This window comes from Dendropsophus ebraccatus, chromosome 1 (genome assembly GCF_027789765.1).
Source record: "Dendropsophus ebraccatus isolate aDenEbr1 chromosome 1, aDenEbr1.pat, whole genome shotgun sequence".
NCBI lineage: Eukaryota > Metazoa > Chordata > Amphibia > Anura > Hylidae > Dendropsophus > Dendropsophus ebraccatus.
In genome coordinates this window covers 201857566-201870569 of record NC_091454.1, presented here as the reverse complement: position 1 = coordinate 201870569, position 13004 = coordinate 201857566, and the positions used below count along the sequence as shown (strand labels likewise).

The following is a 13004-nucleotide window of genomic DNA, read 5'->3' as shown; positions in this document are numbered from 1 at the left end:
CAAACACATTACCTGGTCCAGAATACTCCCCAGACGATCCAGCAGAACCTGAAGAAAAAGCCCCTCGTAGAATTCGTCCTGTCCAGAGTGACCTGTACTTAGTGGTTGTGGTGCTTCCGGCCATCCCCATGATGATGCTTTCTGACAGCAGCCTCGGTACTGTAAGCAATAATGATGTCATTCCCAAACCACCCATGAGACTAAAAATAACACTGCTGTCACAGTATAAAGGTTCTGAAACCGGTTCACTCTCTGAAACCGGTTCATCTCGTCACTCATCATAATGCTTCAGAATTTTTATTGTAGAAAAAAGTCCATCACAAAATACAACGGCAACAGGACGTTTCGGCGTAAAGCCTTCCTCAACGCCGAAACGTTCTATTGCCGGTGTATTTTGTGACGGACTTTTTTTCTACAATAAATTATGGTGAGTGCCGAGATTGAACTTTTATATCATCGTTGGAATTCCTTCTTACAGCGAGCACCACCCTAGACACAGAAGTGCCGTCTAAAAGACTTTTAAGACCTATAATCTGGGGATAACACAAAAGACTAACATGTAAGGATTAACTTCAATAGACAATGTGAAAAGATGCCTCTGCTGCTGCAGTGAGAGACTGTGTCTGCCTGTTCAGAGCTATCTCACCTGTACCAGGGCGTCCTGCAGGTAAGTGTCAAACCCGGAATCTGAAGATTTCATCTCTTCTGGTACAAGTGACAGGAAGCTGTAAGACACAAGGACCACCGTTCATTCTACTCATCCATGAGTGAACTTCCAAGCATGCTCAAGATTGTCCGAACACGAACAGTCTGCATTTGATTACAGGTGGTCGAAGTTGTTGGAAAACACGGATACAGCCTATGGCCTATGGTTGAACCCATTTTTCCAGGCAGCCTTAGGGCTGCATCCAACTTCAGCAATCTCCGCTATTTAAATGCTGCACGCTCAGGTTCACTCAACTGTATTGGCGACCAATCATTTAGTAATGCCTTGCCATATGCTGTGCATTTTATCAGTCCTGGCTGGTTGATTTCTATCCTCTACCCCATCGGATATCCTCACCTCCTAACGCTTTGTTCTGTTCCGGCAGATTCTGTGCTGCGATCTTGGTTTCCATTATTGAGCCGCAGGCCTGTATCTGGAAAGCCATCTGTAAAGTAGGGGTCTTCTTCCAGCTCGCTATATGAGATGATAAGACCACTATCATAACTACAAACCATTACATAATGTGACTATCTGCCTGAATATACACTTGGGTAGACATTCTGCCTCTTACTCTGTGCCTTCAAAAGCTTCGCTGTCTTGTACTTTGCTCTCCTCGTGGACTGCAGACAGGTACCCCCTGGATTCTAGGTTACGCAGCACCAGACTGTACATACAGATCTCCTCTGGGAACTGTAGGATCTCCTCGAAGAGCCGCAATGTAGTAAGACTTATCTGCAGACACAAAATCAGTATATGCCATTTACCTTAGTGCTAGCCATGCACAGCGGCTCATCAGACGCATGACAGAATCAATATCATCTTAGGACATCTCAGTATGGCTCTGTTCACACTGTGTTTTGAACCTCTATCCACAGTCCTGACAGGTTTGGAATAATACAACATTCAGCTTTATTTACCCCTATCAGATTGATGGAAAGAACAATGGAACCCGACTGTTATATGATAGATCTGGTCCAGCTATTAACACATCACAATGGTAGTGTGCACAGAGCCGTATGTGCATGTAAGTAAAGGCAGATGTATTTACTATTAGATGTGATTTGTTATTACTCTACTATATTGGCATGGTAGTGGTTACCTCATCAGACAAATGGTTACATCTCTGGATGAGCTGAGTCCGAAGCTGTGGCTCATTGTCGTTCCTCTTCTCTGGACCTCGGTCTACCCCCAACAGGAAACTGAAAAGTCTATGGGTGAGCAGAGATGGGCTCAGGCGCTGGAGCGCTGCAGAAAGAAGAGCTGTGCTTCGCAGGATACGGAGTTCTGATCTAGAGAAGGGAAAATACACGTTAGTCAGTTCACACTCCATTCAGAGCCTCCAACACATACACGACGGGACATACATACATATCCTTGCCATCAAAAGGAAGCAGAAAACAATGGATCCTGCAGACCCCATTATAAGGCTCCTATTACACAAAGCGATAATCGGCCAATTCAGCCAATTATCGCTCCGTGTAATAGAAACAAAGATCAGCCGATGAAACGATCATCAGCTGACCGTTGGTTTAGGTTTGGACCTAAATCGTCAGGTGCCAACTGCATATTGCGGCGGTCCCATCCTGCGATTGGCTGAGAGGCTGCTGTCACCGGGACTGGGAAGCTGGAGAGCACAGAAGAGAAGACCGGGAGTGGGGAGAGGTAAGGTATCAGGTGTTTGGGCAAGGGCTGCATGGACATCGCTAATGATGTCCATGCAACCGTTACTGCACGATTATCAGGCTGTCTAATAGGTCCAGTATACGAGTGCAGATCTAGCAGCCGTAGAGCGATTTTTAACGAATAACGATCGCAAACGAGATTAATGTTAACCTGAAATTGTTCACCATATTACAGAGAACGATGGTCGTTAGTTACAATAGTTACTGCGATCGTTATTGTGATCGCTTATGCTGCATTTACACTGAACGATTATCATTCGAATTTTCGCAATAATGATCGTATTTGAGCAATAATCGTTTCGTGTAAACGCAGTGAACGATCAGGCGACGAGCAAGAAATAATTAATTTTGATCTTTCAACATGTTTTCAAATCGTTGCTCGCTAAAAATTTGCAGATCGCTTCATGTAAAGTCTTTTAAAGATTCACCCTATGTAAAAGATGGGCTTAAGCAATCTTAAAAACAATCGCAATAACGATTTTTCTTACGAATTTTCTAACGATTTATTAGTCTAAATGCTGATCATTATGTTGTGATCTAATAAACCAAATCGTTGCTTCAAAATCGTTAAACGATCGATTGGGCGATATTATTCCTTCTGATCCCAGAAAAACAATGAACAATGTGCAGTTACACTGAACGATTAGTGAACAATTTCGAAACTTGAGCGAACGAATGTGGAATTACAGCGAACGATTAACGATAATTTCAGGTTCAGATCTAAATCCACTATCGACCACATACGAACAATTTTTCGATCGTTGCCTGCAATTACACAGAACGATTATCGTCTAAATTTGAATGATATAACGATTTTTTTGCACGATAATCGTCCGGTGTAATAGGATCCTTAGTCTATGGGGTCCATCAGGCACCACTAGTGTATGTGGTGAAATGTAACTGGAACAGCTATGAGGGAACACAAAAGTGGAGTCCACCATAAAGTAGTAACAGACAAGCTTTTTATCTAACCCTTCCTTTACTGCATGGACCTTACATCAAGAAAACACACACGAGGAAATATAAATACTAACACATGGAGAAGTTCTTCTTGGAGAATCCCTGTAAGGTAATGTTCTGCAATGCAATCTGCTATTGCCTCAGCGATCACCTATGGATAAACAGCAGTAATTAAGACTAAGTAAAGAGTAAGAATTATGGGAAGCTGCACAGGTACACATGCCTCACCTCATGGGATTCCTTTAAGAGGCTATTACAGTATTCCACCCAGCATAGAAACCTCCGTACAGCTGACATTTCAGGTGGCATGGCATGGTATTCCTCGCTACTGACCTCCGTCCTGCAAACAATAGGTGATAATCGTCGTGAAATGGGACAATGTGACCAGCATGCACTAGCTCCTTGATTTATCATATAGTGTGGTGCCTGACCTCCAGTCCGTGCCATCCGCAGCTGTAATGTCACATGGGTGAGTGCTCAGAGGAATCTCATGGTGCAGGTCACACAGGCGTTGTGCCACTTGCTTACTCAGATCACTGTGTGCGATGAGACGTGCGGTACCCTCCTGCTGAGCTGCCCGCAGAACGCCAAGGAGTGCCTCCCTTGCACGCACTGCCAGCCGCCCTGTCTGTGACTGCGAGAAGAGAGACAGGTTAATTGTAAACTCCTCGCATTATACAGATTTCCAAATGTCCGACATGATCTATTACACTAGTTCTCTTCATCATATCTGTCCCCTTATTTGTTGCTTACATTGCTCAGGTATACACTAACCAAAACGTATGAGTAGCCTTGTCAATGAAAATGTTAATCCTATGTTTGCCACTACAGGCTTCAATACCCAACCAAAGCAGGACAGATCACAGTGCGTAACTGAGCAATAAGGCACCATGATGGTTGTGGTGGTTAGAACCGCAGAACAAAATGAAATGCCTTGGAGTACAAGAATAATTTGGGACCGTGCTTGTAATCCAAATCACTCTTAGTGTAGCTTCACATGTAATGGATCCGCAGCGGACCCCTTGTCATTCATTTTGAATGATAAGACATACTCACATTAATCCGCTGCCGCCGGGATGATACATTACCTGCTCCACGATCTGGCCGTATCTGAGGCACAGTCACTGATTGGCTGCGTGGGACCTCAGATGTGGACAGATCGTGGAGCAGGTAATGTATCATTCTGGCAGCAGTAGATTAATGGGGCCGGGATTTACATGGCTGGGATGACAATCCCGCTGTAAGTATGTCTTATCATTCAAAATAAATGACAAGGGGTCCACAGTGGATTTCGCAGCGTTAGATCCGCTGCAGATCCGTTACATGTGAAGCTACCCTTAAAGCAAATTGTCCCATAAGAAATCATCATAAATTGCAGACAATTGGTTCCACACACCAAAAATAATGACTTTTTTATTCTGAATAACATGTAGAAGAAATGAAACAAACATTCAGAAACAGCAGAATATGTGATATTATAAGTTACTGTACAGGAATGGAGAGGATGGGAAACAAGGACTGACAGAGACTGCAGGGAGCATGAAGGAATAAGCAGGGCAGATGTGGGCACATACATGCAGCGCTCTCTGTCCGGGGAGAGAGGGGTTACAGATATGGAGAGATTACCTCCACAGTCCTGTCCTCTGATGTAAGCCCCAGCCTGAAGTGGATCTGCTATGATTTGGAAGGTGAGGGAGACTTCCTGGGTCAGAGTACAGGGCTGTAGACCCCGCTATGCAGACCATGCCCCTCCTCCACTCCCCCTCCCACCCAGTACAGTGAGCTCTTAAAGGGGTTATCCAGTACTAGAAAAACATGGCCACTTTTCCCCCTACTGTTGTCTCCAGTTCAGGTGCGGTTTGCAATTAAGCTCCATTTACTTCAATGGAACAGAGTTTCAAAACCCCACCCAAACTGGAGACAACAGTAGGGGGAAAGTGGCCATGTTTTTGTAGCGCTGGATAATCCCTTTAAAACAAGTTACAATTTTGAAAAACTGTGAGCTCTTCTTGCAAAACGCTCAATCCAAGTTACTCTTAAACCAAGGTACCACTGTATAGGGAATTTTTAATAAGTTATTTGTGTGGATGCCAATGAAGACTTTTATCGGCTATGATGTGGAGGCACGATACCCAGCTCTTATTCATTTGCTTATGTTTACCTGGCACAGACACAGTCTCAGCAAAGCTTTGAACAGGGACTGCTTAGGTTTTTGTTTGTTAGATCCTACCACCACTTCTTCCTCACCTCCAGCAGACAGGGAAGCCTTTACATTCTCACTCTGTAATGTAAGAAAAAGCAACATAGACTAATTCACTCTACTGCAGTCATCATCAATGCAGACCTGTCCTATATGCAGGATTAACACCTTCCTGTCCTTGACAAGTAAATGAGGGTTTCCTCCCACACCCAAAACATACAGATAGGTGAATTTAGATTGTGAGCCCTAATGGGGACAGGGAGCAATAATTGGCAAAACTATGTAAAGTGCTGCGAAATCTGTGTGCGCTATACAAAAAAGCATTATTATTATTATTATTATTATTATTGAGTGGACTATTGGCATAACTCTGCCAAAGGCATCAACTCTGCCAGCATAGGGGATAATGTTTAATTGACATATTTCCCTCTTGTACTCATGCAGGGAAGACAGGATCATGCAGATCACTAGTGGAGTATTTTAATGGGCTGTCCAATATAAATATATAAATAAAAAAACACATGGATCAAAACAGATGTGTTTGTTTTTTAGCGTACACAAAAATATGGTTGACCACATTTTTTGTGTACGTTAAAAGCGACCATTTAACAGATATGATAAACGGACTGCAAAAATGCAGTGTGAACCATTAAAATTAGTAGATAAAAATATAAATATAAAAGGTGTGTGTGAGTGTGTGTGAATAGCACCCATCTACAAATAGAGGGAGTTACATCTACAAACAGGAATTAAGGACAGATGTGGCTTCGACAGGAAACACTAGGTGTGTATCTGGGCATGTAGTTACCTCCAAGACATGACAGAGAAGTGACGGGTCTATCTCTATTTTGCTGCAGACAGAACTCAGGAATTGTAACTCCTCCTTATGTGCTGTGACCCCGACAGTGTCCCCACCCAGGGCGATCAGCTTCTGTGAACAGAGAGACAATGGTTATGTACAGTGGGGAAAATAAGGATTTGTTACACAGCTGATAAGTTTAACCACCTATAAAGAATGGAGAGATGTGTAATTTTTATTGTAGGTCACTTTACCTCTGAGAGACAGAATCTATAAAAAAAAAAAACACTCCAAAAAATCCCATTTTATGATTATTAAATAATTAATTAGCATTTTATTACATGACGTATTTGATCACCTACCAACCAGCAATCATCCTGGTTCTCACAGACTTGTTATGGTGTGATTATTGAAGCCAAAGCCAGGAATGGATTTAAAAAGAGGAGAAATCTCAGTCTTTCCTTTATGACCTGTTCTATGCTTATAGTCTGTTCCTGGCTTTGGCTTTAAAAATCTGCCAAATAAATCTTTCTGTGTAAACACACCATTAGTTTTTCTTTAAGAAGCTCCCTCTACTCTCCGGTCATTACCTGTATTGATTGCACCTGTCTGAACTCTTTACCTGTATAAAGAAAGCAAATAATGCCGTTCTTGGTGGCAAGGGGGTCACCCATACTTGACCAGGGGTGCCATATTTATGAAGTGTAACCTGATCAGTGGTCAGACTATGGTGTCAATGACTCACAGTGAAGATATCACCATTGCACTGAACACTGAGAAGCGGCAAATGCTGCACTGAAAAATAGTGTATGAAATAATAGGTGACCTGCATGGCCTATTGTAGGGAACTCATCATTCACTTTTTTGTTGATAAGATACAGTCCAGTGAAACCTACTTGCACAGGTCGGTGCACATTGATATAATGCAGCAGGGGGCGCTGCACCTTGGTCAGAAGGCGACTGAAAAACACAAGAACTTGTTGTCTCATCCCAGGGGGGTACTGTGGGTAAAAAAAAAAAAAAAACAGAATGTGAGGATAAACAAGTTAGGAATTAGACTAAAAGACAATAAACAGTGCTAATGGTCGCAAAAAAGCATCACATGATAAGATGACGGTCCACATCCAACCCTATCCTTGGAGTTTAATTGCAAACCACACCTGAACTGGAGACAAGAGTGGGGCTGTCTCTGGAAGAAAGTGGCCATATTTTTGTAGCGCTGGATAACCCATTTAAGCTCCATTCACTTATAGAACTAAGCAGCAACACCTGCACCCAAACTGCACACAAGAGTGGGGCTGTCCCTGGAAAAAAGTGGCCATGTTTTGTAGAGCTGGATAACCCCTTTAGGGTATAAACCCACACACCGTATGCGCAGCGTATTTACTGCTGCGATACGCAGCAAATATGCAGCAGATTAGATCTAAATAACTGAACACAGCATCAAATCTAAACCATCAAATCTGCTGCGTATACGGTGTGTGGGTTTGTACCCTTAAAGGGGTAATCCAGCGCTACAAAAACATGGCCACTTTCCCCCTACTGTTGCCTCCAGTTTGGGTGGGGTTTTGAAAGTCAGTTCCATTGAAGTAAATGGAGCTTAATTGCAAACTGCACCTAAACTGGAGACAACAGTAGGAGGAAAAGTGGCCATGTTTTTGTAGCGCTGGATAACCCCTTTAAAGGGGTTATCCAGCGCTACAAAAACATGGCCACTACATGGCCCTGCTGTTGTCTCCAGTTCAGGTGCAGTTTGCAATTAAGCTCCATTTACTTCAATGGGATGGGGTGGGATGGGGTGGGATGGGGTGGGGTGGGGTGGGGTGGGATGGGGGGGGGCTCCAGATCACCAACCATATATGAACATAACCGAAAGTTCCAGTGATTCCATGGTATTTCATCTACAGATTCTTCGGCTCAGTACTTCTCTCATCTAGTATTCCTACCTCAGCTTTAGCCAGGGTGCAGAGGGTTTCCAGTATCTTGTGCTGTAGTAGATACTCCATGCAGGGTCCTGTATTGTCAACAGGTCCGCTGCTATTTCCCTCCTCTGGGCTTTCTCCGGTCCCAGATTCATTTTCCTCATACACAAGGATGTCCAGAAGCTGACGGAGCCGCCATGGTATGTCTGTCTTACGTGCCGGGCAGGACTCATCTGCAGAGAAAGACAAAGTGATATATCCCACAGAACAGCAATGATCTCAGAGATGACTGAGTTGTGGGTACAGGCCAATTGTTATTTGCACAGTTAAAGTGTTAAAGGGAACCAATCACACACAAATTGGCCATAAAGATAAGGAAACGTGCTGGTACATCAGCCAGCACGCTTCCTAACCATCCCCCTGTCCCCTCCGTCCCATGAACATTCAGCCCGCAAAGTTAGTTTAATAGTGTCCCGCGCTGTATGCAAATTACCATGTAAGTAGTCAAGGTGGGCGGGCGGCTGGTCAAGTAGTCCCGGTGGGCGGGGGCTTCGTCATGTAGTCACAGGCTCCTGGGCCGCCTCCGGTGCTGTAATCACGCCCCTCCGGGCGTGTTGTAAAGCGGCTCCTGGTGACGTCACTCGGGGGGCCGGCATTGCACGTCGGCCACGCCGACGTCTTTACTAAGCTGCGCGTGCGCAGTACAGTGGGTGAAGCCGCTGCTATACTACGCCGCGCAAGCGCAGTACAGCAGCGTCTTCTCAGGCTGCACTGCGCATGCGCAGCTTAGTAAAGACGTCGGCGTGGCCGACGTGCAATGCCGGCTCCCCCGAGTGACGTCACCAGGAGCCGCTTTACAACACGCCCGGAGGGGCGTGATTACAGCACCGGAGGCGGCCCAGGAGCCTGTGACTACATGACGAAGCCCCCGCCCACCGGGACTACTTGACCAGCCGCCCGCCCACCTTGACTACTTACATGGTAATTTGCATACAGCGCGGGACACTATTAAACTAACTTTGCGGGCTGAATGTTCATGGGACGGAGGGATGGTTAGGAAGCGTGCTGGCTGATGTACCAGCACGTTTCCTTATCTTTATGGCCAATTTGTGTGTGATTGGTTCCCTTTAAGGCCCTATTCCACCAACAGATCTGACGACAGATTATCTGCCAAAGATTTGAAGCCAAACCCAGGAGTGGATTTGAAAAGAGGAGAAATCCAGTCTTTCCTTTATGACCTGTTGTCTGTTTATAGTCTGTTCCTGGGTTTGGCTTCAAATCTTTGGCAGATAATCTGTCGTCAGATCTGTTGGTGGAATAGGGCCTTTACTCTCATGTATTAAAAAAAACGTCTGGGCACTGAGATACCTACGATTACTAGAACCAGGCAGGAGAAGCGCTCAGCTTAGCACTTCTCTCCTCACTACACGTAACAGGGTTTTTATACAATATGTTGGAGATATAGGGAAAGAAGTGCTTAGCTGAGCTCTTCTCCCGGCTGGTTCTAGTAATCCATGTAGGTCTCAGCACCCAGACCGTGACTGAATAAAACTTTTGCTATGTCTTTATGATGTCACAACTTTTTTTTTTTTTATGAAAATAATACTTCAATTTAGACTGGACGCTGTGCCATAAAACATACTTGACACACTGGCGTCCTGACTGCTGTTATTACAGGTGCCATGAGGTATATCACATTAGTGGATGTATCCCTATCATGTATAATGGGTACCCGATGATCAGAGACTGGAACAATCCCTTTAAGAACAGTGATTCTATTAGCAGGGGTAGGGAACCTTGGCCCTCCAGCTGTTGCAAAACTACAACTCACATCATGCCCGGACAGCTAAAGCTTTGGCTGCCCAGGCATGATGGGAGTTGTAGTTCTGCAACAGCTGGAGAGCCAAGGTTCCTCACCCCTGTTGTATTAGGATGGAAGCTGGCTTACCAGTTGTCTCCAGGTAGTACTGGGTCACCCCTTTCCAGTGCTGTATAAAGGACTGCAGCAGGTCCTGAGATGGTTCACGCTGGAGGAATACAAATGTCAAAAGTAAGAGCAGGAACGGAGAGGTGAGTAGCTAAACATTAGGCCTGAGCTCTGTAAACGTTAGGGGTAAAGGTTGCTGGCCTGAACCTAGGCTCATGTATGCGTGTGCTCTCTACTTGCGGGCGAGTTCTTCTGTGTGCTGAAAATTCATACGTGTTGGAGACACAGCGGCTGTACTGGGGTATCTAATGGTAATAGTGATACAGTACAGGGCATTCTGGCTGCCCTTGTGGTATAGGACTGGATATACTCTCCAGAGTGTATACAAAGGGGGCTTCAGTCTGTATACAGGAGGGTTCTGGTCTGGGGTCTGTAGAAAAGAGGGCTCAGTCTGGAGTCTATAACAAGGTTCTGGAGGTTCTGATATAGTGGGGGTGGGGTCTTGTATGGAGACTGTATACATAAGTTTCGGTAAACACTGTAAAAAAGGGTCTGTAAACACAGTGGGTTTGTATGCAAAATGATGTGTATACAGGCGGTCTGGTTAGTATTGGGGGGCAGGTCTGGGATCTGTATATGGGGGTACATATTGTAGCTGGCACTGAGTATCGGGGGACCTGTACTGTTAGTGTATAGATCATGGCCCCCTCTTTGGCTGGCAGTATTGGGGTACCTGTACTGGTATTCTATATATGATGGTCCACTCTTTGCCAGGCAGTATTGGGGTATCTGAACTGTTAGTGTATATATGATGGCCTCCTCTCTGGCTGGCAGTATTGGGGTCCCTGAACTGTTAGTGTATATATGATGGCCTCCTCTCTGGCTGGCAGTATTGGGGTACCTGTACTGTTAGTGTATATATGATGGCCTCCTCTCTGGCTGGCAGTATTGGGGTACCTGTACTGTTAGAGTATATATGATGGCCTCCTCTCTGGCTGGCAGTATTGGGGTACCTGTACTGTTAGTGTATATATGATGGCCTCCTCTCTGGCTGGCGGTATTGGGGTACCTGTACTGTTAGTGTATATATGATGGCCTCCTCTCTGGCTGGCAGTATTGGGGTCCCTGAACTGTTAGTGTATATATGATGGCCTCCTCTCTGGCTGGCAGTATTGGGGTACCTGTACTGTTAGTGTATATATGATGGCCTCCTCTCTGGCTGGCAGTATTGGGGTACCTGTACTGTTAGTGTATATATGATGGCCTCCTCTCTGGCTGGCAGTATTGGGGGACCTGTACTGTTAGTGTATATATGATGGTCCATTCTTTGGCTGGCAGTATTGGGGGACCTGTACAGTTAGTGTATATATGATGGCCCACTCTTTGCCAGGCAGTATTGGGGTACCTGAACTGTTAGTGTATATATGATGGTCCATTCTTTGACTGGCAGTATTGGGGTACCTGAACTGTTAGTGTATATATGATGGCCTCCTCTCTGGATGGCAGTATTGGGGTACCTGTACTGTTAGGGCGGGTTTACACTAGGGAATTCTCGCGGATAAACTCCGTGGAATTCCGCCGGCTGTACGTGCTCACGGACGCGCGCCTTTCCGCTGGCTCCATAGACACCATTCTATTGGGCGTCTGATTCCGCATTCCACCGAAAGAAGTGACATAATGGCCCCCTCTTTGGCTGGCAGTATCAGGGTACCTGTACTAAATTTATGATAGCCCCCTCTCTGGCAGGCGGTATGGGGGTACCTGCACTTGTATTGTATATATCATGGCCCCCTCTTTGGCTGTCACTGAGTATTGGAGTACCTGTACTGTTAGTGTATGTATATATATCACATATATCACAGCCCATCACATACATGGACACACTCTACACTACAGCCCCCAGCCATGCTGCCCGCAGTAACACTACAGCCCCCGGCATGCTGCCCGCAGTAACACTACAGCCCCTGGCATGCTGCCCGCAGTAACACTACAGCCCCCGACATGCTGCCCGCAGTAACACTACAGCTCTCGGCATGCTGGCCGCAGTAACACTATGCTGCCCGCAGTAACACTACAGCCCCCGGCATGCTGCCCGCAGAAACACTACAGCCCCTGGCATGCTGCCCGCAGTAACACTACAGCCCCCGGCATGCTGCCCGCAGTAACACTACAGCCCCTGGCATGCTGCCCGCAGTAACACTACAGCCCCCGGCATGCTGCCCGCAGTAACACTATGCTGCCCACAGTAACACTACAGCCCCCGGCATGCTGCCCGCAATAACACTATGCTGCCCGCAGTAACACTACAGCCCCCGGCATGCTGCCCGCAGTAACACTATGCTGCCCGCAGTAACACTAAAGCCCCCGGCATGCTGCCCGCAGTAACACTATGCTGCCCGCAGTAACACTACAGCCCCCGGCATGCTGCCCGCAGTAACGCTACAGCCCCCGGCATGCTGCCCGCAGTAACACTATGCTGCCCGCAGTAACACTACAGCCCCCGGCATGCTGCCCGCAGAAACACTACAGCCCCCGGCATGCTGCCCGCAGTAACACTATGCTGCCCGCAGTAACACTACAGCCCCGGCATGCTGCCCGCAGTAACACTATGCTGCCCGCAGTAACACTACAGCCCCCGGCATGCTGCCCGCAGTAACGCTATGCTGCCTGCTGACACTATGCTGCCCGCAGTAACACTACTGCCCCCGGCATGCTGCCCGCAGTAACACTATAGCCCCCAGCATGCTGCCCGCAGTAACACTATGCTGCCTGCTGACACTATGCTGCCCGCAGTAACACTACAGCCCC

At 46.3% G+C, this 13004-nt stretch overlaps 2 protein-coding genes across 2 annotated transcripts in view; one reads left to right on the top strand and one right to left on the bottom strand.

Moving 5' to 3' along the window:
* The window catches only part of LOC138767100 (protein PBDC1-like), a 97985-nt gene that overhangs the window by 9194 nt on the left and 75787 nt on the right, over positions 1 to 13004 (top strand). The window lies entirely within an intron of this gene.
* The window catches only part of FHIP2B (FHF complex subunit HOOK interacting protein 2B), a 28649-nt gene that overhangs the window by 3041 nt on the left and 12604 nt on the right, over positions 1 to 13004 (bottom strand). The window contains exons 2-14 of the mRNA XM_069944350.1: positions 10218 to 10296; positions 8294 to 8502; positions 7244 to 7348; positions 6357 to 6479; positions 5510 to 5629; positions 3780 to 3982; positions 3577 to 3688; positions 3423 to 3499; positions 1806 to 1995; positions 1278 to 1438; positions 1064 to 1180; positions 647 to 725; positions 13 to 159 (exon numbers count right to left, since the gene is read on the bottom strand). Coding sequence (XP_069800451.1) covers positions 13 to 159; positions 647 to 725; positions 1064 to 1180; positions 1278 to 1438; positions 1806 to 1995; positions 3423 to 3499; positions 3577 to 3688; positions 3780 to 3982; positions 5510 to 5629; positions 6357 to 6479; positions 7244 to 7348; positions 8294 to 8502; positions 10218 to 10296 — 1722 coding nt within the window. The remainder of the gene's footprint in view (positions 1 to 12; positions 160 to 646; positions 726 to 1063; positions 1181 to 1277; positions 1439 to 1805; positions 1996 to 3422; positions 3500 to 3576; positions 3689 to 3779; positions 3983 to 5509; positions 5630 to 6356; positions 6480 to 7243; positions 7349 to 8293; positions 8503 to 10217; positions 10297 to 13004) is intronic.